At 39.1% G+C, this 23,210-nt stretch overlaps 1 protein-coding gene across 2 annotated transcripts in view; it reads left to right on the top strand.

Annotated features, from left to right (window-relative positions):
* SIGLEC15 (sialic acid binding Ig like lectin 15) overlaps window positions 1–23,210 on the top strand; it is a 333,010-nt gene that overhangs the window by 309,168 nt on the left and 632 nt on the right. For both annotated transcript variants that reach the window (XM_044078161.1, XM_044078170.1), the window contains one exon: window positions 15,798–15,828. In XM_044078161.1, coding sequence (XP_043934096.1) covers window positions 15,798–15,828 — 31 coding nt within the window. The remainder of the gene's footprint in view (window positions 1–15,797; window positions 15,829–23,210) is intronic.

Here is a 23,210-nt window from a genome sequence, read left to right on the forward strand (position 1 = left end):
GTAGTAATGTCACACCGTGTGCATTTGTCACACTCTCACACTGCTTCTGATCAGAATTTTGCCTTTTATGAAACATGACATAAATTTTGCATTTTACCTCACACACTTAATTTGCCATATTTTAGTTAGCATTTGCCTTTTAATTAATGCAACCTCTCTGTCAATTTCTATTACTTTTTCTGAAGTTAGATTAACTTCAAACTGTAACCTTTGAGACACTTCTATATCAACCATTCCAGTCACAGTTCTGTCCCTTATTTGTTCATCTTTTGTTTCAAGATACTCACTATTGTCTGTCATTTCATACAATCAATGTACAAATGGCTTCAGCACATTTATCATTTGCTTGTACACATCTGTGGAAACATTCCCTCTCAAGTATTATACTTTATAGAGCAAAATGTTACATGAGTTTGCTGATTATTGACTCATATGTAATACTCTGACCCTCAGCAAATTAAAAGAATTTGTATAGGCCATCAACTTCATACCCCATGTCCTAGAGGTGTATTTGCCTCAATTTCATTAGTATCTTTATCCAATTTCATTGCTTTCTGAAAGCATGTAAATCTGTCTCCAGTAGATTAGAAAATAGCTTTGAAATGTCAAATGGTTCTAGTGGGTTAAACTTCATTATGGCAGAATATTTTTTTTCTGAGCTAAAAAATTAAATTAAATAAAATGTTGGCTTTGCAAACTAAATAAATGTTTTTGGTAAAAGTATTTGACTCTGAACTTTCAAGATCACTTGAGTTGGTGTAGGGGTTTCGCAATTGTTGAAGCATTTTTTTCATTGGGAAAGTCCTAGTTCTGATATTATGTCAGAAGTTGGTTTTGATTATTGTTCTATATAGTTTGGCTCCTCTACAGATGGTTAAGGTGAAATTCCTAGAGTCAATAGCCCGAAGAAGAAAAAAAAGATGAAAAAGGAGGAAACATCAAGCATTATTTCCAATAGTAAATCATTGCCAGTGGGATTTCCAAGTGTGCTCTGGCAAATGATTCATTTATATATATATATATATATATATATATATATATATATATATATATATATATGCAAAAAGTCTTAATGTTGATTTTTTTTACCCTTCTGTGTTTCAGGCATTATTTTTCTGCATTTCACCTTGCCAGTTTTCTGAAAGTTGACATTTCATAGTAGAGCCATATACTTTGTTGGCCAATACAAACTTGTCCTGATTCACCATTAGCTTCAGCAAACACGGAACTTTTATTTTAAGCAACACTGCAGCTCAGCATACATGATGGCAAGAGTTTAACATTTCACACTCAACTGACTACAACTTGGAAATCATAGTGCATTATGGACTAGGTTACTTCTTAAAAGGGCTACTCGACACATTTCTATTAAAAGGGCAATGGTAGTTTACACACACACACATACACACACACACACACACACACACACACACACACACACACACACACACATATATATATATATATATATATATATACCATTTCTGATGAAGTTCTTGGTATTAAATGAACGAAAACGTTAATAGCAGGTTTGCAGTCTGTTCTTTATTCGTCAGTGGTGGACTTTTACTCAGTTATTTGGTTTGGTTCGTTTTGTGGTTTCATATATATATATATATATATGGGTCTATCTTAGTACATCGACAATTCACAATACCGAAAATGGATTCACCGACACCATAATATCGAAAGTCACGTTACCGACGCCAGAAGATCGACAAGGCAGAAGACCGACGGAGGAAGACACCGACGCTGAGAAGCTGCGCTGGGGAAAGGATATGTAAGTATGCGGTAGTGACGGACGATAGGGTGCGAGTAAGGTAAGTGTGCGATGCTGGTGTTTAGTAGGGGTAGGGGTGGGATAAGTGAGTTAGGGTTAGGGCGCGGGTTAGGTGAGTGTGCGAGTAAGGTAAGTGTGCGATGTTGGTGTTTTGTAGGGGTAGGGGTGGGATAAGTGAGTTAGGGTTAGGGCGCGGGTTAGGTGAGTGTGCGAGTAAGGTAAGTGTGCGATGTTGGTGTTTTGTAGGGGTAGGGGTGGGATAAGTGAGTTAGGGTTAGGGCGCGGGTTGGGTGAGTGTGCGATAGTGACGGACCTTAGGGTAAGGGTTTGGGTCAGGGTTGTAGATAGTTGTGTATGTATGGGTTAGTGTTTGTTTGTAAGGATTTTGGTGTGCTTGTGTTGTGTGTGTGGGTGTTGGATAGGGGATGTGTTTTGTTTGTTGGTATGATGTGTCGGGTGTATGCGATGTCGTGTTTGTGAACTGTCGATCTTCTGGCGTCGGTTAAATGACTTTCGATGTTTTGGTGTCGGTTAATTCGTTTTCGGTATTTTGAAATGTCGATGTACTAAGATAGACCCATATATATATATATATATATATATATATATATATATATATATATATATGATCCCAGGAAATCATTAAGGTTCCTAGTATTGGAAAGGCCCTTTCAGTGAGATGTGTCCACTTGTGATTCAGAAACATGCTAGCCATGATAAGGTAAGAGCTCATTATCAGCTAATCTGCATGTTTCCTGAATCACACTTACTACTGCAACTTCAGGTAGTAATCTTCTGCTCGTGTAGGCAGTGGAATCCCCCCTTCATTCATGCTCTCTGACAAACACAAACATACACACACACACACACATACACACCCACAATCCTTGCACCTGTCCCTCTACTCTGTGGGTTCCTCCACCTCACATGGTACTTTACTGCCATTATGACAAGTATGTATTAGACCCTGGTGATCTAGTTCATCCCCCCATCCCAAACTCAATTACAATATTAGTGCCATGACAACACTTTCAGCAGTCATCACTAGTGGTCTAGTGGTTTTCCCCACCCCCATCAACCTTATGAAGTATATGCCATTGCAGTGTTTCAGTTTATCTTTGATGTCTATTGGTCCTCCACCCCACCCCTTGATTCCCATACTAACATTAGTGCAAGTACAGCTTTTTACTGATGTATCTTGGTGGTATAGTGTATCACTTCACATACCCCATCCACATAGCAATGTTGGTGCTGGTACAGCACCTTGAACATTGATCACTGATGTCCAGAGGGTCTCCACCACTACCCAATCTTCATTTTGATGTTGGTGTCTAGTGGTTCCACTTCACTATGTTCATGTTTGGGAGTTTAACAAGGCCTTTTTGCCATGTTTGCTACTGTAACATGGTGGGGACGGCCTTGCTGATCTATGTTTCTTAAATTGATTGGCCATGTAAAAGCCTTCCTGAAGATGGTGACCGGGAGAGTGCACATGGCTAATTAGCATATTCCTCTTCTCCTAGAATGCCTCATTGGCATTTAGCATGGCCACAAGGCCAGCCTTTTGCAGCACTGCATGTCTTTGTGTTGGAAGACCATGCAGCACTATGTAAGGGTGCTGTCTGAATAATAAAAAGGTACTGTGACATGCATACAGCTGTGTACACATCTCAGTACCTTTATATGCACAAGAGTTTTAGCACCTTTAGACCACTTATCATAACAAATACAAAAAGAAAAAAATGCTTTTGATTTTGATCATTAGGTAGTAAGTTACAGTATGGAAGGTATAGTAATCTAAAGTGGGTTAGTCATTACAAATTTACCAAGACTACTAAGACAGGTACATTTGCTAGTAACTTTTTTGTTGTTTCTTAAAATTTTCTGGTGTAGTTATTTACTTTTTTTTTTCTTTCTATTACTATTTATTAATTTCAGTTTATTTTATTTTTTATTTGTATTTGTTAGCAGGAGTAGAACACTAATCTCCATGGTCTTTTTTCAGACTCAACCCAGGAGTGCTGTCTGGTTAAAAATAAGTAGTTCAGAGTCATACAATTAGGCAATGGGGGCTGAAGGAATTAAACCGTGGACTCCTGGAAACAGCTCATTAACAACTCCTTAATCCTCTGCACCAATTGTTTAACTGAATCTTACCCTGATCAAACTAGATCATTTTCAAACTCAGACAAGGAATACGCCAATGGAATGAGTCATTGTAATTAAAGTGCTTAAGGTAATGTGTTAGTCGATTAACTGCAACTACAGTGCCTAGTATATTAAGGCTGCACAGAGGCATTTCTATATGTGTCTGAGAGATGAAAGAATAAAAGAACTACAAAAGGCTGATAACTGTTAACAGTCTTTGTGCTTTTGAAAAATAAAAGACAGAAAAAATGTTTTTAATCCACCCCCACCCCCATAATGAGGAGAGATACCTGGAAAGAAATTTTATGATGAGAATTGGGGATTAGTGTTTTTAAGGTGAATGTGTCATTTCTGAGCTTTCAAGATTACTTAGGGTAGTGTGGCAGGAGTTTGCAACTGTTAACACCATACCTAGGAATCTAGTTTAATTAAACAACTCATTACAGAAGGCATCTTTGAATAATAAATGTTTTTAAGGTTGTCCCTAAATTTAAGCCATGAGGTAGTTTGGTTTAGGTCTGTTAATGAGATGGATTCCCAGGTTTGTGGCAAGATTACAGAAAAACTAGGGTCTGCACAGTGAAATCTAGTTCTAGGAGCATGAAGGAATGGTATAGATGATGGATGTGTTTATAAGATCAGGTTATTTGGCTAAGAGGACTAATGAAGAGGTGGAAGGACTCCAGCTTTACTAGATTAAAGATAAGTGAACATTATGCTCTATGTGGTATTGGAAGCAATTTAGCTTTTACAAGTACCAGGTAATGAACCTACATCTGTTGTTACCTGAAAGTTTTAGAGATGGGAGGTTCATTTTTGAGGCAGAAGACATAAATGGTAGATTGTATTCCACCTCGGCGAGGAATAGTACTTTACCAATTGCCATCCTTCTTTCAGGGAAGTGATAGATTGTCTTTACCCAGAAATACAATGTACTGATTTTGGCCTTAGTTACTTCTACATGGAAGATGAGCTTTTGATTCAAGCAGACTTAAGTATTTGAAGTGTTTAGTGGTTTCTAGTGATGTTAAGTCATTCCATTTAAAAGTGGCAGAGGAAAATTTTGTTGGTAATGAAAAATAATTGCTCTAGGATATTTGATTTTATGTGTGCGTGCGCGCGTGCGTGTGTGTGTGTGTGTGTGTGTGTGTGTGTGTGTGTGCACGCGTGCACGCGCATGTGTGTGTGTGTGTGTTGGCATGTGTCTTTATGGTCAAAATCTGAAAGGCAACATTTGTTATAGTAAATCAATACTTAAAAATGTAGCAGCTTATCAGCCTTCTAAAATATTATAATTAATAACTTCAAAATAATTAATAGCTGCACAACCTGATAACAGTCCAGTCCGAAAAGTATTCTTAGCTAATTTTTCTATTAGCTTAGCTAGATTTTTTACCTGATGAAGTCCATAGCTCTTAGTCTGTGAACTCCTAAAATCATAGGCGGTACCAACAAAATCACAGGAGTGGGTCCAAAATTATGGTAGTCAGATTTTGTCTGAGTGTAAATTTATGGAAGGGAATATGCAAATTTACACTCTTGGGAGGGACACAAAAACCCACACCCCAATGTACTTTTTTACAGCACTATGTGAGCTAGCCAGTCTAGAGGCCATTAAGTATGTGTGTGAGTGTGTGTATATGTATGTGCATATGGGGGGGGGTGTTGCAATGGGTTACAGTGTATGCTTCTGACAGTAGTAAACTAAAATATATTCCTAGGCTACTATTTATGTATTTATTCATTCATTCGATAATACACAGAGAACTGTGGTATATATAGTCATACAAGTGGCTGTAATTGTGGTCACTTCAATTTGTGTTGGTGAGTTGTAATGGGTGGGTGGCAATGCATGGTTCTGACAGCAGCAAGCTGAAGTAAAGTCCTGGGCCATGGTTTATGTATTTATCCATTCACTTGAATGCAAACAGAGATCTGAGGTATACACAGTAATACAGATGACAGCAAGAAGAAAGAGAATCCATCGGCATCATCACTTATTGGGTTTAATTAGCGACTGATATGGCAGATGGGTTGAGGGAAAAGGAAAGAGTGCCTAAATTAGTTTCTGGAGGAGGGTGAAACTATCTGATGCTGCAGCACCACTGTTTTTGGTGTGTGTGTGTTTGTATTTTATTTTAGTCAATCAGTGCAAAGGACTGAGGCTATGCTCTGTTAACAAGCTGCTTCCTATAGGCCAGGGTTTGATTCCCTTTGCCCACTGTCTGACCTTAAGCAAGTTACTTAATGAGGCAGTGTTTTCTGGCAATTGGCAAACTGGGCTGGGCTCCTCTATGGTCTTCTGGACGGCAAGTTTTTGTAGCAGGTAACTGGAGTTGTGTACATGGCCTGCGTACAGGTTTTGTGTGTTTATCTTTGTGCTTACTATTTGTTTACTTAAAATGTTTCTCCTCGGGTCTCTGCTGAAAAAGGGCTTCTAAGAACCCAGACAGACTAACCCAGTTAACAAATGTAAAAATAAAATAAATAAATACATATTTTATTTTGTTGCCTAATGTTCTGTTCTTTTTCAGTATAAGAAGAAGACAATTTGTGCTAGATTTTTTTCTTTAAGAGTTCTCCATCATCTTTTTCAAAATGTTAGGAATCCCTGGTTAGCAGTTGCCTGGTGGTCTAGTGACTGGCAAGTTAAAGGACCAATCGGCAATTGAAGTACTGCTTTTATTCCCACCTCCCCAAGTAGTTGCATTTTGAGTGTGCACGGACTGCTTACGGGTCTTTTTTCTCTATATTGTATTTTTTTGCCTAACCTCTCATCCTTTTCAGGGTAAGGAGAAGATTTTTGTTCATTAGAGGACTGCGGTGGTGGTGCCACGGTAGCGTTGTCACCTCACAGTTAGACGTTGCCCGTTTGATTCTCAGTTAGAGCGTCTTCTGTGTGGTGACATGCGTGAATGGGCATTCCTTCATTGAAGGTTGTGCGTTAGGCCTGGCAAGCCAGTACGTAAAAATCTACTGCCAATCATTAGCGGACCGGAGTTCCGCTGTGGCGACCCCTAACCGGGAAAAGCCGAAAGACACAACAAGTTTGCCGTCATTTTTTAAGATACTGGGAATTCATGAGTAGCAGTTTCCTGGTGGTCTAGTGACTGGCAAGTGAAAGGAGCCACCAGCAAGTATGCAGGAGGCAGAAAAAGGAGGTCAAAGGTAGAATCAGAGATGCTGCAACCAACTGGAACAGAGTGTCAGGGGTAAAGTGTGACAGAAGAATGCCAAAGAAGCTGAAATGTAAAGTGTACAAAACAGCTGTGCAAACAGTACTTTTGTATGATACAGAAAATGGGCACTGAAGGCAGAGCAGTTGAAAGAGCTAGAAGTGATGGTGATGCATTATATGAGATGAGTGGTAGGATGCACAATGTGGAACGGATGGAGAATTTATGACATCAGAGCAGAAATCAAAGCAATTCCAATAGCAGAGAAAGTGAAAGAGACTGGGCACAAGTACAGGAAACCAGAAGAGAATTTATTGAAGAAGATTTGGGAGACACAGGAAGAAGATAAGAGGTAATGAGGATTTCCAGCAAAGAGATGGATGGATTGCATGAGAGAAGACCTGTGACAGGCATGACTGTTGAAGAAGGTGAGAGAGTGGCATTGACTCAAGAAAGATTCTGATGGTTGACATACTCCATGGTCCCATATAGAAAAATGTGAAAAAGGGGGTTGTTGATGTTGTTAGTTCAACTAGCCATATGACTATTTTTCTGGAGCGATCTGAGATGGTATTTATACAGATGGAGAATATTTCTCTAGGACAGAGTGAAATTTTACTACTGTTTTTGATAAGTATTGTTTGATCTCTTACATCTGTTTGGGCTACCACCAACTCACTGGATGGGACTGTGGCTTAATGTTGCATGGTACCTCAGAAGTACAGCATATTCTGCTTTTAGTGCTGATATGGGAACATGAATTTAAGCTCATGTTGGAGGAACCCATACCTTCTAATCTTCCTGGCTTCAGGGATGAGGTTGCCTCTTGAACAACAGACACTGCTGATGACCAGTCTTTAATTGCATCTGCATTTTACTCGAGCTATTTTCATCACTAATCATTCCATCTTCAGTGTTGGAAATCTGCTCTTTCCAACCATCTACTTTTCTACTTTGTGAACAAACAATCTATATTTGCTGGGAGTCCAAGAGTACATTAATATGAGTCCCAGCAGCTTCACTCTTGATCTTTAGCCAGTATCCCCTTTTTGATATATTTTGATAGCTAATGTGGTTTCTGAATATCGGAGCCAGTCTGTTTCGGTCTCATCTTTTTGAAGAACCACAGTTCTCATATCTAAACTGCATCTAATGGGAATGAGGCTTTACAACTCACCCATTTATTTGCTAATTTCACATTTTTACTATTCTTCCTCATACTCTTGTACTCTTAACCTCCAACACTAGTCTCTGGTTCAAGTCCAAGATACTCCTGATTCTTCTAGTCAGCTCCTGGGTTTTTTATTATCACACAAACATTTTCCTTTGGAACAACTGGATTCACCAGAACATTTACTCTGTAGGATTTGTTATCAGAAGAATAAGAATCAGAGTCCCTTCAGTTTGCTGGCACAGTCTTTGTTGGTTAAACTTTTTTATTTCCTCTTTAAAGACACAGCAAATATTGATACCATAAACAATAATCATCATGACTTGCTATTTTGTCGTACATGGAAGCTCCAAGAAAGAGTTTTTCTTCCTACAGTGTTGAATTTGCATACTTCTTTATTAATTGGTTGACCTAAAGCCAGTTAAGCAAATGCTTACCATTATTAACAAGGATCATAGTTTTGTCAGCAGTAGACTGATCAGTTTTTAGAACATATTAATGGTTTATAACTAGATGGGTAATATAAATGGTCACTGATCGATCCAGTGTGACTCAACAGAAATATTCCCAAATGGGACAGGGACAAGGGATAGCGATCTAAGCAACATACATACCAAATCCACTAAAGACAACCTGTTCTGCTTATCTATGAAACATATATTTACAGATCAATGGTAAGATTCTTTTTTTTTTTTTTTTTTTTTTTTTTTTAAAGAATGACTTCTTAGGATGATGAGACACATGAAGGGGCTGTTGCTCTTTAAAAACCTCTCTGGATAATATTGCATGAGATGATTAGTTCGCTTTGGACTCATTGCCATCTATGCTAAAGAAGATGCAGCCATGACATTTCTTTCTGTGAACAAAATTTATCTGAAACAAACCAGCCACATATACCTTTCTGGCACAAAGCGACAATGCATGAGGCTTTCACCCACATTCTCAAATTTCCCAGTATGACAGGTGGTTGCCTCATGCAAACACTTCTTAATTAAATAGACAACTTTGAATTCACATGTAACCCACCTGGACACTCTCCATTTTGGACATTTTTTCAGCCGCAGTTCTATTGTTCAGAAATCCACTGCTTGCACTGTTTTAAAAATCATTTTTTATATTGCATTTAAGATCAAATAGAACAATGATTAATTACTGTATCAATCATGATGTACCATCTTAACTACTACTGACACAATAAAAACTGTAAAAATAAAACTGCTTCTAATTAATATCTTAACCATGTACTCACTTCACCTAGACAAACTTACATATAAAAAGTCAGAAATGCCATTTCTCAGACTATTCCCCTTTCTCTGAGATATTGCGATCTCAGAGTTGGTATATATGAGTTGGGGAGGTGCAAGTGGGCTTGCCCCAGTGCAAAACGAAGTTTGAAGGAGAAGAGCAACTTCCTGTGTTTTTGGTCTTTTTTTTCAGCTTGCCAGGAGTCTGCATTTTGAGTGTCAACATTTCACTAGGGAGCCATAATTTATGCACTAATAGTCTTCTACCCCTGGCTCCCAACCTGTAACTTGTCAAATGCAATGTATTAAGACCTACAACACTCTTAAGCTGGTGATCCTGTTATGGATTAAAGTCAACCCGGAAGTAGACTGAAGAGAAAGCAGAATACTTCAAAGAAATATTCAGGGCTGTAACATCTCCAGAAGAAGACGAGAAAATAAGTGGTGTTTAAAAAGAACAGCACTGCCTCAAAACAGCATGTGTGATGACTACAGAACAGGTATATGGCAAAGCCAGGTATAGAAATAATGTGTATAAGGAAAGCTTGTGGTGGAATGCAGATGCCCAGGAAGTCATTAAAAGAAAGAAGGTGTGCAGGAAAAAGTGGGAGATAGAAAAAATGGACCAGGCTAAGAATGAATACTGGTTGGCTAACAAAGATGCTAAGAGAGCAGTTGCAAGGCAAAGAACAAGGCATCAGAGGCACTCTACCAGCTTCGGGAAGGTAATTCAGCAGATGGCACAAGACACAAAGAAACTCTATCATGTTTCAAGGCACAGACAGAAAGATAAAGATGATAGTCATCAGACAGCTTCATAAAGGATGCCAGCAACAACCTGATCACTAGTGCACAGGACATCAAAGGCAGATGAAAGGAGTATCTCCACAGAAGCTGTACTGCCCCAGACACAGTCTATGATGAAAGAAGAAGAGGAACCCACCCAAAAAATAAATAAAAGCAGCACTAAGGAAAACGAAGTCAGGGAAAGCAGCAGGCTCAGTTGAGGTCAAAGTTAGGAGAGAAATGGTATCAGAGGGTACTCGTAGCAGTATGTAGAGAAAGGCATATTCCAAACGACTATAGAATAAGCATACTAGTGCCAATGTTCAAGAACAAAGGGATATTTACAACTGTTGGCAGTACAGAGGAATGAAACTCCTGTCGCACTGCATGAAAGTTCTGGAGAGAGTGACTGATAAATAAATACACAGAGTAATTGAAAGTAAGATGGAAAATGAGCAGTTCAGATTCAGATAAGGATCCAGTACAAATGACCTGATAGTTGCAGTGGGAGAGATAGTTGAGAAGAGGCTAGAGAAGAGGAAAGAGCCAACAGGGTCTTCCTAGACTTGGAGAAAACATAGGACAAGGTCCCAAGAAAGCTAATTTGAGCAGTCCTGCAATGGTTTTAAGACCGAGAAACATCAGAAGAATTGGTGCAGGTTATGTACAAGGACCCAGTGACCCAAGTGTAATGCTCAAACTCACAGATGGGTTTCCAGTAGGAGTGGGTGTGCATCAGGGTTCAGCTCTGAGCCCACTGCTGCTCATACTGGTGATTATCTACATTAGCAAACAAGTCGGAGAGGATAGATCAACAAAGCAGACAATGTGGCATTACAGGCAGACTCTGAACAAGAATGTCAGCAAATGATAGGGGAATGGAATGCAAAACTGAAAGCTTACAGGATGAAAGTGAGCACAAATAAGACAGTAGTAAGGCCAGCAAATGAAGGAAATTCGAAGAAGCTGGAAACTGAGATAGAAAGGAAAATAGTGGAACAAGTTAACTGCATCAAGTATCTGGGATGGGTGACTGAGGAGAAGGGAAGTCTGAATGAGGTCAAAGCTAGAATAAGAGGGGCTGCAGCCATCTGGTACAGTGTGTCAGAGGTACTGTGTGACAGAAGAAGCCAAATAAGCTGAAAAGCAAGGTATACAAAACAGTGGTATGACCAGTATCTCTGCATGGTACAGAGACCAGGGCAGTGAAGGCAGAGCAGTTGGGAAGCTACAAATAATGGAGATGAAATGTCAGAAACAGGTGGTAGGATGCACACTGTGGGACAGATGAAGAAATGAAGACATCAGAACACAAGCACAAGTAACAGAAAAGAAGGTCAAACAGAATAGATTACTGTGGTTCAGGCACATGTGCAAGAAAGCAAAAGACAAGCTAGAGAAGATGATTTCAGACAGACAAGAAGAAGGCAAGAGGAAAACAAAGGCATCCAGCTAAGAGATGAATGAACTGTGTGACAGGAGACTTGTGACAGTTAGGAACGGCTGTTGAAGAAGTTTAGAGAGTGATAGTGAATTGATAGAGATGGCAAAAGGTGATGTGACACCTCGACCCCTTGTAGAAAATGAAAAAAGGGGGTCGATGATGATGATGATGGGGTTAAGTTAGCATTCTACTATATAAACTAGAATTAGGGAAAACCCACCCATAGCTCCACTGACACGGACATCCTCCAAAAAGGCCTTACTGAGATGGACACCTGGTGTCAAAGTCATGGCCTCAAGCTAAATGCCAAAAAATGCATAGTCATCCCATTTGGGAAAAACAAAACGCCCACAAATTACCACATAGGTGGCAGCCCCCTTAATACAGAAGAGGTAATAAGAGTTCTGGGGACCCAGGTAGATAGTAATCTCTCCTTTGACAATCATATTGCCAAAGTAGTTAGCAAATCCTTCTGTGTGGCCCATCTAATGACTAAAGGGTCCGCATCTAGAAATAAAGAGGTTATAGTGCCCCTCTACTCATCACTCATCAGACCCATCATAGAGTACAATGCCCCATTTGGGATGTACCTCACAAGATACTTCCAACAGCTGGAAAGATCACAAAAGTACCTCACCAAGAGGATTAATGGCCTCAAACATATGTCCTATGCAGACCGACTGAAAAAACTCCGGTTGTACTCAGTGGCATATCGCTTACTCAGAGGTGATCTCTGCCTGACTTACAAAGCCATGTCCAACTCAGAATTGTTGGACATGCTCCACCTAAAGAAATCCAAGTCACTGCGAGCCACATGTTCTAGTGAGCTAAACCTCGCCACAACAATAAATAGAACATGCTGGAGGGATAGATTCCTGTCACAGAGATTCCCCATGCTTTGGAACAAAATTCCTATCTACATTAGGCAGAGCCCCTCACTAACACTCTTCAAGAGAAACCTTGACGAGTGGATGGGTAACAGAAAATACACCCCTGGGATCACTTCATTGGCTCTGCTCGACAGAGGCTCAGTTAATTAATCAATGGGGGGGGGGTGAAAGCTGACACACTCTGGCTAGGCTTATAAATGCCTTCGGGCAGATAGCCTAGTACCTACCTATGAACCAATGAACCTATATACCTAGCCCTATAGTTGAAGACAACCTACAGCGAGGTATTTCAGGAGCCATCCAACTAGTGTTTCATCATGGGTATGAACAATACCCTCCATTGCTCAGTTTCTATGCAATTCTGGATTCATAAACAGCATTGTCATTAACTCATCCATGCAGAACTTCATAATGATTACCATTTATCTCAAAAGAGGCTGATCTATAGGCTTCTTGAACTACATTCTGTCAGATGACTTCTTCTGGTGTAGAGTTTTTGTGACCATCAGCTAACAATAAATAAATGAGCACATTTTAATACTGGTACAGTAAAGTCATCAGCACCTTGGACAACACCAGTATTTCACTCCAGTAATAGAAAAGCATAGCACTCTGCAGAAGGACAAGGAGCCAGATAGTATATGAAGTACTACGTGTCTGAAATGACAGCAGCACACAGAAAAAGGCATAAAATGACAGCAGCACACAGAAAAAGGCTTGAAAATGCATAACAGTGTCCCTGTGTTAGAAAGGAGAAAGGAAGAAAGGAAGGAAAGGTTGCTAATGGAATGCAACATTAAATTGTACAGAATAAATGTCTACTGTGCTCAAAGTATGTTTAAATAAACTATTTCCCTTAAAATGTATGATCCCTAATACCTCTGTCTCAGCAATTAACTTTAGCATTTCCAGATCCTCATATATAATTTACACATACATTTCAATTAACTTATAACTTAAATTCTTATGCCAGCAAAATAACCTCACTCCACTAAAAACTCTCTTCCTTGATTAACCTACAGCTGCCTCATTACAACTTTTAAAACACCCTATAATATTACTATAGAACTGTCCTGTGAATATATGCTATTATTCAAAACCTGCAGTGTCTTCGTATGAACTTGACTTACCTTTGTATGTATGAGAACATTTATAATATGTTTAAATACAAACTTAGTTTTTGATGAAAAAAGCCATTTGCTTTTGAATTATTCTTATAAAAATGTTTACTTATTATTTTCTTTTCCTTCCAGCTGACCATCTGTTTCTTTTTCTTCCTGTTGCTACTAATTTTAGTGTCTGGAATTTCCTTATCCTTAATTGGGTTGGGAAAACATATAGATCAGAGCCCCTAGCAAAGTTGATTATGCTGTTGAATATGCAGAGTATTTTTGGATGCCTCATCTGGATGAAGAAGCTGACGTCAAGTGTCCCCAAATGTAGCATTAGTCAACTCCAGTCCTATCCTCTAATGCTGAATTTAACGGTATTCTGTTTTACAATTCTAGTGCTGGATCCAGCTCTGAACACTATCCCACATTGAGGTATCATAGATAAACTCTCCAAGCTAAATGTAAATACCCATGTGACACATTGGATAGCAAAATGGCACAAAAATGGAATCCAGGAAATAAAAGTAGGAAGATCTACCTTCTCCAAAGACCTGCCACTAGTGTTGTACTCCAGGGTTCAGTCCTTGGGCCACTCCTCATTGGCATCTAATTCTCTGAGGTTAAAGCTAATGTTAAGGTTTTGTGGCTGATTGGGTTTGCAGTCTTCTGTAAACTTGGTGCCATCATAACCTCCCCGGAAAATACCATGATTTTCAGAAATAGCCAGTTCCAAACAGCTGGTGTCAAAACCATGGACTAAAAGTAAATGTAAAGTAATCCCTCAGTAAGCACAACTACCTTCGCAACTATCACATTGACAACACACCCCTGAAAAACGACCCAGAGAATCCTGAGATCTGGGAACCCATGTCAACAGCAAACTGTCCTTTGATCACAATTTATCCACCATTTTAAGAAATCTGTTTTTCATCACGCAACTTATATGTAAAGATGTAGCATCCAAATTCAGAGGTGTAATCATTCCACTGTACTTGACACTTATTAGACTGATCATTGAGTCTAATGGACCTTTCAATATGTATTTGTCCAAACTGGAATGAAGGCAGCACTTCCTCACTAAGAAAATCGAGGACCTAAATCAAAATCTATGCAGACCATCTCAAAGCCTTGTCCCTCTTCCCAGTATCATGCAGGCTACTGAGGAGTGGCCTCTGCCTCACATATAAAGGCTCAACAGACCATGGTGACACCCACTCAAAAGATTTCAAACTCTTCTGAAACATAAATAGAACATGTTGAAAGCATGGGTATGTATCTGAGAGAATTTGACTTCTGTGGAACTGTTTTCCACATAAAGCAAATAATTCCTCTTACTCTATTCAAGTGTAATTTGGATGAATGGATGAGTAACTGCAAATTCACCCCCAGTTTAGCACCTTTGTCACTCACTCATAGGGAGAACATGTAACTCTTCCAAATTATCTTTGTTCATCCATATCCGGATAATCAGTGCACAAAATATAACGGCTAAAAGCTACCATGGGAATGCAAGGCTTGATGTCTTAAGAGCCTCACAGACCAATAGCCTAAGAAGAGTCTATGAACCTATAAAAAATATCTGAGCAAAAAAAAAAAATGCGGTTACCATATAGCTGTCAGGATATTACTCCCAGTGGGAATGGAATATTATTATAGCAGCAAACTCAGTGGCATTAAAATGAAGTGGATACTAATGAGCTATTATTATGATAAAGTTCTGTATAGTCTGCTGTGGAATAGACAGCATCTTCTTCTGGATCGATGTCTTTGAGAACTTTGACTCTTACTGTGTTTTACTTCTTCCAGAACTCACTATTGAAAAAGATGGTGAAAAGTCTGTTCAAGAAAATATTAGATAATGTAATGTTGCTGAAAGATTACCTGCTGTAATTGATATGCTGATGGTGTGCTAAAAGTTAGTTGATATACTAATATGAAGCAATCTGATTTGTCGGTGATAGCATTTCTAACATAAATATTGTTTGCTCACTGACAGCTGTCCAAGTAGAAAGTATGTATTTAACAGTTTCTCCTTTCTATTCACAGATCCATCAGAAACAGCACCTCAGAGTTCCAGGTAAGACAGTTAGGTTGGTACAAGCTATTAAGTAAACATAAAAAGGAAGGATGGATAATTATAAGAAGCCCAGACATTCTACTGTTAGTAATGAGATAGTAATATATTTTGTATGACATATGTTCCTATCCACTTAAGACACTGCTTTCTAATATGTTGACCTACAGCATACACTAAGAAATGAAAAACAAAAGAAATCAGAGGTTAGAGTGTGAAACTATATACAAACATTATTGACAAAAATGTTTCATGGATTTCATGAATATTCCAAGTCCACTTAGTCTCATGGCCGTTCACACATTGCCAGTACCTTTCCTGAGGCTGCACCTACTTTCTCTGGGAAGGCAATACCAGTAAATCCTAGGGTAAATGTGTGGATACCCATCCGGTCATCTAGTTTATATTTAAAGGAAGGCAGTGAATCACACTGCATGACATGCAGAGGAAGTTTATTCCAGAAGTTTGGCATAATGGTCTCATAGACACAAGGTACATGGTTTGATTCTGATCAAAGGTTATTAGCTAGGCTTAAAATGGACCTTAATGGCAGTTAGCCTAGTTTTCATCTATGAAACTATGAAAGGTGGTGGGTTATAAACCTGTCTGTTTGTAAAGATTTATGTCCATGGTTACAGTATTAGTGAAAATATTGGACTTGTTTAAAAACAGGGGGTCCAAGACAATTGGGTCTTGAATGGTGCAGTAAGTGAGACACAGATCTCCACTCAAAAGTCTAAAAGACACTGAATGAAGGAATAGAGCTTCCAGCCTCTTTTGGTAACTCAGGGTCTTTAGACCTGCGATCTTTATGTTTAAGAACCTTTGGGGTGTTTCTAATTGTTTGATATGTTTAGTGAAATGAAGCCCAAAAGGGCATTGTACTTGATATTTGGCCTGATCAATACTGAACATAAAGGAGTGATTAGCTCCTTAGACCTTGATGATATTCCTTTGTCAATCAGCTGGGCTAAATAAAAGGATTTTCCAACAATTGTCACATGATGGTCAACAGGGAGGAAGCTATCAACCCAAGTACTTAGGTCCCTGACTACATGTCTATTTTGTAGTGGTGTGTTGTCTGTACAGCACAATGATGGGAGGGGCTGTCTGCCAAAAGTAATGATACCACACATTTTAGCATTTAATTTGAGACCATTTCCTAGTTTGGAGTCTTCTGCAGACTTTGTTAGCCAAGGGTCTTCGCTCAGCTTTGATATGAGAAGTAAATACCAAAAAGAAGAGGTCCTAGCACAGAGCCCTGAGGAGCAACACTGGTTAGTTTTATACTTTCTGAAGAGATACCAGTTCTTTGCTCAGTCCTGTCTTTCAGCAGTTTGCTATCCATCTTACTACATATTAATCAAGTTTTAAAGAACTTAGCTTTCGTATTAAGTCAGCATGTGAAATAGTATTGAAGGCCTTAGACAGGTCAAGATATGCAACACTTTCAAATAAGTTTGCCAGATTAAATAGACAGGGCCTACCCTTCCCAAAGCCAAACTGTTGAGGGTCAAGTCTAAATAGATTCATGATATCACAGTTCATGAGTTCAGTTATAATAGATTCTATTGCTTTTAGCAGATGACAATTGCTAGGCTGATAGATCTGTAATTACCTGGGTCGGTAGTAAGGCTGCCCTTAAGTAAGGGCCACTCATCAGGGACAAAACCAGTAGCTAAATTTAAATTAAACAGAGTTGTGTGCCTTCAAGGGTGTGTTTACCAGCATTAATAAAGCAACTGGGTACATTGTCATGTCCCATGAAGGAAGTATTTTTGGTCTTGGTTATCACTTTCAGTAAATGATCTTTAGAGACAAGGTGTTCAGATATTTTAGGCACTATATTAATTTGCAAGGATATTGGCAGTTTCAGTTGGGTTAGAATAGGAGGCATTGTTATGAATAAGTACAGAGTAATGTAGGGCATTGTTGTTTAGCTTTCTACCACAGCTAAAGGATATATAGCTATCTTTGGTTTCAGAGGCCATCCCAAGTTCACTGGCTCATTTAGTGGGCCTGGTACTGTTCTTCAGTTTTTGTTGTATTGCTTCTGATATTATCCCTGAGATGTGTTATGGATAAAGTAAATAAATTAAGGAATTTCTTCTTTTTTGTATATATAATTTATTGATGGTGGTTCAAAGTTTCCTGACTGTAGTCACGTAATGGCTCATGATGAGGGTGTAACATCTGTTGTGGTCTAAGGGACCAGTAAATGTTTTTTTTTAAGCAGGGATGTAGTAATGATGCTAGGAAGTTAAGAATAAAACTGTTTTCAAATACATACAGAAGCTTACCCCCCAATACACACACACACACACACACACACACACACACACACACACACACACACACACACACACACACACACACACACACACACACACACACACACACACACACACACACACACATGAACACACACACGCACACACACACACACACGCACATGCAGACAGTGGAAGAGTCATGTGACCTAGACCAAATACAGAAGGGGAAACTTGTCAGTAGAGAATGACAAGTAAATAACTGCCAGTGTTACCCTATTCCAGAGTGGTCAGCTGGATTATCGACAAGTAATGTTGCTCTTCCTACTAATAAATATGCGTCAGTTAATTTCTCTCTCTCTCTCTCTCTCTCTCTCTCTTATATGTTGATGGACACTGAATGAGTCTGAGAAGCATTTCAGAAGCATTTACATATGAAAGAAAAAGACAGAAAATCCGCCGCCCAGGGACACAGTGAGCTCATGTTTGCATAGCTTTGCTTTGTTTACTTCATCTGCTAAACAAATTTTACAAGGTAGCAATAGGCAGTTTCAATTACCCTTTTAGTTAGAATGCAGGAGTAGGTCCATGTGGTAGTTAGCATTTATGAGAATATGCTTCCAGGAAATGTACATAATGCTGGAGGAAGCTTACTCAGATGCTCTTTATAAAAAATCAGTAAATAAGTAAATGGCTAACCCTTTCTCCTCACTGAAGACCATGGAGATGCATACATATATCCAAAGCTTAGACATTTTGAAAATCCTCTGTAAATGTAAAGAATCACTTTTTCCACAGAGAAGGAGGGATACACACAAAAAAATAAATAAATAAAAACTGTAAACAAAATTATCCATGGTAAAAATGGCAATCTGATGGGTTCAAACATCCCACCAAAATGAAGTGACAACATAACCTGTACAGACCAACCCAATAAAAGATAACAAAGCAGACAGAGATAGTACAGGGTGACATTGGTTGTACATGATTATTATGAGAGATCAATGAACTAGATGGGCAACTGATGGAATTTCTGAAGACGATATGGGGAGAAAAAGAGGACAAAGAAGAGGTGCAAATTCAGGAGGCCAGAATGAAAACAGAATTAGAGAAGGGGTAATTACAGTGATCAAGGAGAAGCAATGTTATTGGAAGAATTACTGAGGACAGTGGGAGAAGAGTAAGGGAAACACCTAGTGAGAAATTACAAAAAGAGTGGAGGAAGAGATATAGGGATACTGAAAGAAAATAAATGGGAGTTAACCAAAAAAGACAGAAGGATCAGGGAAATCTTCCATGAGTACTTCCAGCAAATATACAAAGAAAAGGAAGGAAAGCCATTGTACTGGAGATTTGACAACAAAGGGGACAGGAACCAATTGCAAAAAGCCCAGATAAAGTGGCATTGAATAAGGAAGTTACAGCAGAAGAGATAAATAAGGCAACAAAGGCAATGAAAGGCAAGAAGACTGGGGAACTAGATGGATACCCAGTAGAATTCTACAAACAATGACGTGGAGAGAGGATATGGAAAGCACTAGATGAGGAACTGGAGAGGATTAGCACAACAGATGACATATCAGATTTGATAAAAATGACCAGAGCAAAGATGATACCAAAAGAAAGGGGGCAGGGACAATGCAAACAGCTATAGACCTAAGTCACTCATAAATACTGACATCAAAATATTGGCAAAGGTACTGGCCAGGAGATAAGATAACTTGTTTCCACAGATAATTCCAGCAGGACAGAAAAAAGTTGTCAGAAGCAATACAGCAGAGGTGAACCAGTGGGCCCTAATAGAATGTATGGGAAGAGAAAAGCAGAAGAATATAGAAAGGTGGGTATGGTCTTGTTTGATCTCCAGAAAGCATTTGATACAGTTAAATTGGAAAACCTGTGGGAAGTACTACAATCAGGAAACATGGGAACATATTTATCCGATGGATAAAGGCAATGTACACAAGTACAGAAAGGGAGACAGTAACAAAAGGATGCAGACACAAATCTGTGGGGGTAGAAAAAGGAACCAAACAGGAATGCCAAATGTCACAATTTGGGGTCACACTAACCAGAGAGGATGTAGCTCTGGAGGTGAGGAATGAGCTAGTGCAGTCATAACAGACCAGGTAGGATGGGTTAGCAAAATCATAATTTCTGTATTCTCTGATGACTGCGTGCTGCTTTTGGATAACATAGATAAAGAAACATAGATAGCACTGAAGGTATTTACAAGGTTTGAGGGCTATGTTGCATGAAGAAGAAGATGGTGATGATCAGAATAGGATAAGGGAAAGGCAACTAAGGTAGAACCATGCAGGAGGCAGAGTTCCCAAAGTACCCAGGAGTCCTAGTGGGCAGCACAATCTCCAAAACGATACACAGGAACCTAGAGAAAACAATAATAAAAATTACTAGAATCATGGCGATGGGAGGAGGATAATGCAGTAGGAATGATAGTGGGGCATATAACAATGCACAAACTAAGAAACTTACCAGAAGCCTTCATGGGTGGAAGAGTAACAAAACTGCAGAATGATATAAAATGGATAGAAGAATACAAGGAGAGGAGAAAGACAACCTAAGACAAAGTAGGAATAAAGGGGACTTCCGTACATACCTTAATATTCTGTGGTATACATTACAGCCAGATGGACTAAGAAAAAGGGAAGGAATGGATTACATCCACAAAGGAGATCCAAACAAGCTACATGGAAAAGATACAAGGGTAAATCAGAAAGAGGCCCCAAAAAGGTGGGGAACATGACATGAAAGAGACGGGGAAGATGGACTTATAAGGGAAGGAGGCTAGGGGGCTTTATAAAGAAGAGGCAGACAGAGAGGTGGCAACCACTGAGGGTGAGATAAAGAGAGAGAAGGGAATTAACAAGGGAAAGGGGAGGGGGAAGGTAGATAAAGAATGTTCAAAACCTTGGAAAAAGTGTCCATGGAATATGGAATTCCTGCAAAAATGGTGGACGTGAGGCTGAGGATGGAATTGCTTAGAAATCAAAAAATGGGAAGTAAAACATTAATAATTAAAAGATGAATGAGAAAAAGAAAGGCACCATGGAAAATATTGGAGAGACAAGAAAAAGGCAGGGAGAGGAAAATATACAAAGACATGAGTGAGACGAGTTAAAAGGCAACATTAAAAGCAATGAAGGCTGGATGGGGCAGGGAAGAGGGATGAGAGACAAATCAAGATGTATGAAACAGGTAATCAGGACAGTCAAGGAGATGCACCAGCTACATGGAATGGGGGACCAAACACACAGGACTATTCACAAACAGTACTTCACACCAAAAAGACTGGCAATGGAAGGAAGACAGGAAGGAAAACTCCAGATGCTGGAGATGCATTAAGGAGGAAGCAGGGATGGTGGATATGTTAGCAGAAGATGGATGGGGCATAGGATAGAAGAAAATAATACAATGCTTGGCACAGAGATAAACAGTGTAATGACATAAATATAGAAAAAGGAAGGATAAGGATGAATATGGAAAAATGATTCATGGATGTGGCAAGAAAATACATAATGCAAAGCAAGATAAGGGGCGGGGACAATCAAGGGAACAATGGTCAGAGGTAATGGAGTACTACAAAAGAAGGGGGGAAGAGAAGGGGAGATATAATATAATTAAATGGTAAAGCACTGGTTCAAACATAAATAAGTGCACCAAGCATAAGGATTGGACACTATTGAAATATGATGAAACAAAGTTTTTGTGTAAACAGATTTCTTATATAGAACTTTCTACAGAAGTAGAAAAAGTACTAAGTGACAGGTGAAGTGTTAGGGATGACATTTGCTAGTCTGACGTATTGTCTGACAAGCACTAGCACTATTAATGTATTTCTGTGCACAAGACTTCAGAGAGGAGAGGAGAGTGTGACATATAATTCATTAGTCGATCACGGGAGCATAAGTAGGAGATATAACGATAACGCCTTGCCTGTAGGATGACATGCTCTCCAATCAATTATTAGTTAAGCTACTTATTTAATCTTTCTGACTGCTTGCTTCAGTAGTAGGAAGTAAAGTCTATAAAGGGGTTATGTACCAAGCAAGACATCCGTACTATGTTAAAATCACCCTTAGTGAGACATTTTCTGTATCCCAGACCACTTCTCTAACATGGACTCTGCAGTATGTAGAAGAACAGAGTAATCAAAATTAGGATACAGTAGTTTTAGCTACACAAAGCCACTCATGGCCCTTAAAAGATGACCTACCAACTACACACCTGGGAGGAACAAGAGACAGGGACCTGTTATCCTATAGATTTGCAATGTCTAGGATTCTGTATGAGTTAAGGAAAAGGATGGAAAAAATTCATTGCTGGTGGTCCTTTCAACTCCCAATGCCATTTTCCTTCAGGCATTGTCTTCTGCTGACTCTGGAACACAATGATATGCTTCAGTTATAATCACTGTCTCTTACACTTCTCATAAGATAAACAAAAAGACAGCAGTCTTCTTTGAAAATCTAACTTGCCATTCCCATGGCCACCATTATAGTCTTGATTTAATCCTTCCTCATGGAAATCTTATAATGTTTCATCATCATCAGTCATCTTCAGGGTCATTGGCAGTATTGCATGCTTGATCGTTTTTCTGCTTAAATGGACATGAGAAGACTTGGACTTGCATCGATATCCAGGTAAAGATACAGATGGGTACCTTTTTGCATTACTAGCTCAGCTCTTTTAATAGATAAGAATCAGCCTCCACAAATGTTTTCTATTATGTCCTTGTAGCGCTGATAGATGGTTATCAGTAGACAGAATTACATAAATTTTTCTTGACCGCCATATAAGTTTCTGAAGTTCAAAAAGCAGCCCAACCCACTGTGGTTAAGGGAGATAACTATAAAGAAAAGCACTTGTACATCCCAAGATGGACAGATGATAGCTTTACAGGACTGTTGTCAGACTTTCTCCCTACATCAGTGATGAATGCAATTACATAAAATACAAACAGCACAAAAAGTTGGCACTATCCAGTAGGAAGTTATCAGTGCTCAGAATAAGCTTTCATGTATTTACAGACAGTGTTCTACATTATATCTACCATTAAGACTGCAATAAAAATGTAACTATCATTTAAATACA

The sequence above is a fragment of the Protopterus annectens genome, chromosome 1.part1 (assembly GCF_019279795.1).
Source record: "Protopterus annectens isolate FY-2018-M chromosome 1.part1, PAN1.0, whole genome shotgun sequence".
NCBI classification, from domain to species: domain Eukaryota; kingdom Metazoa; phylum Chordata; order Ceratodontiformes; family Protopteridae; genus Protopterus; species Protopterus annectens.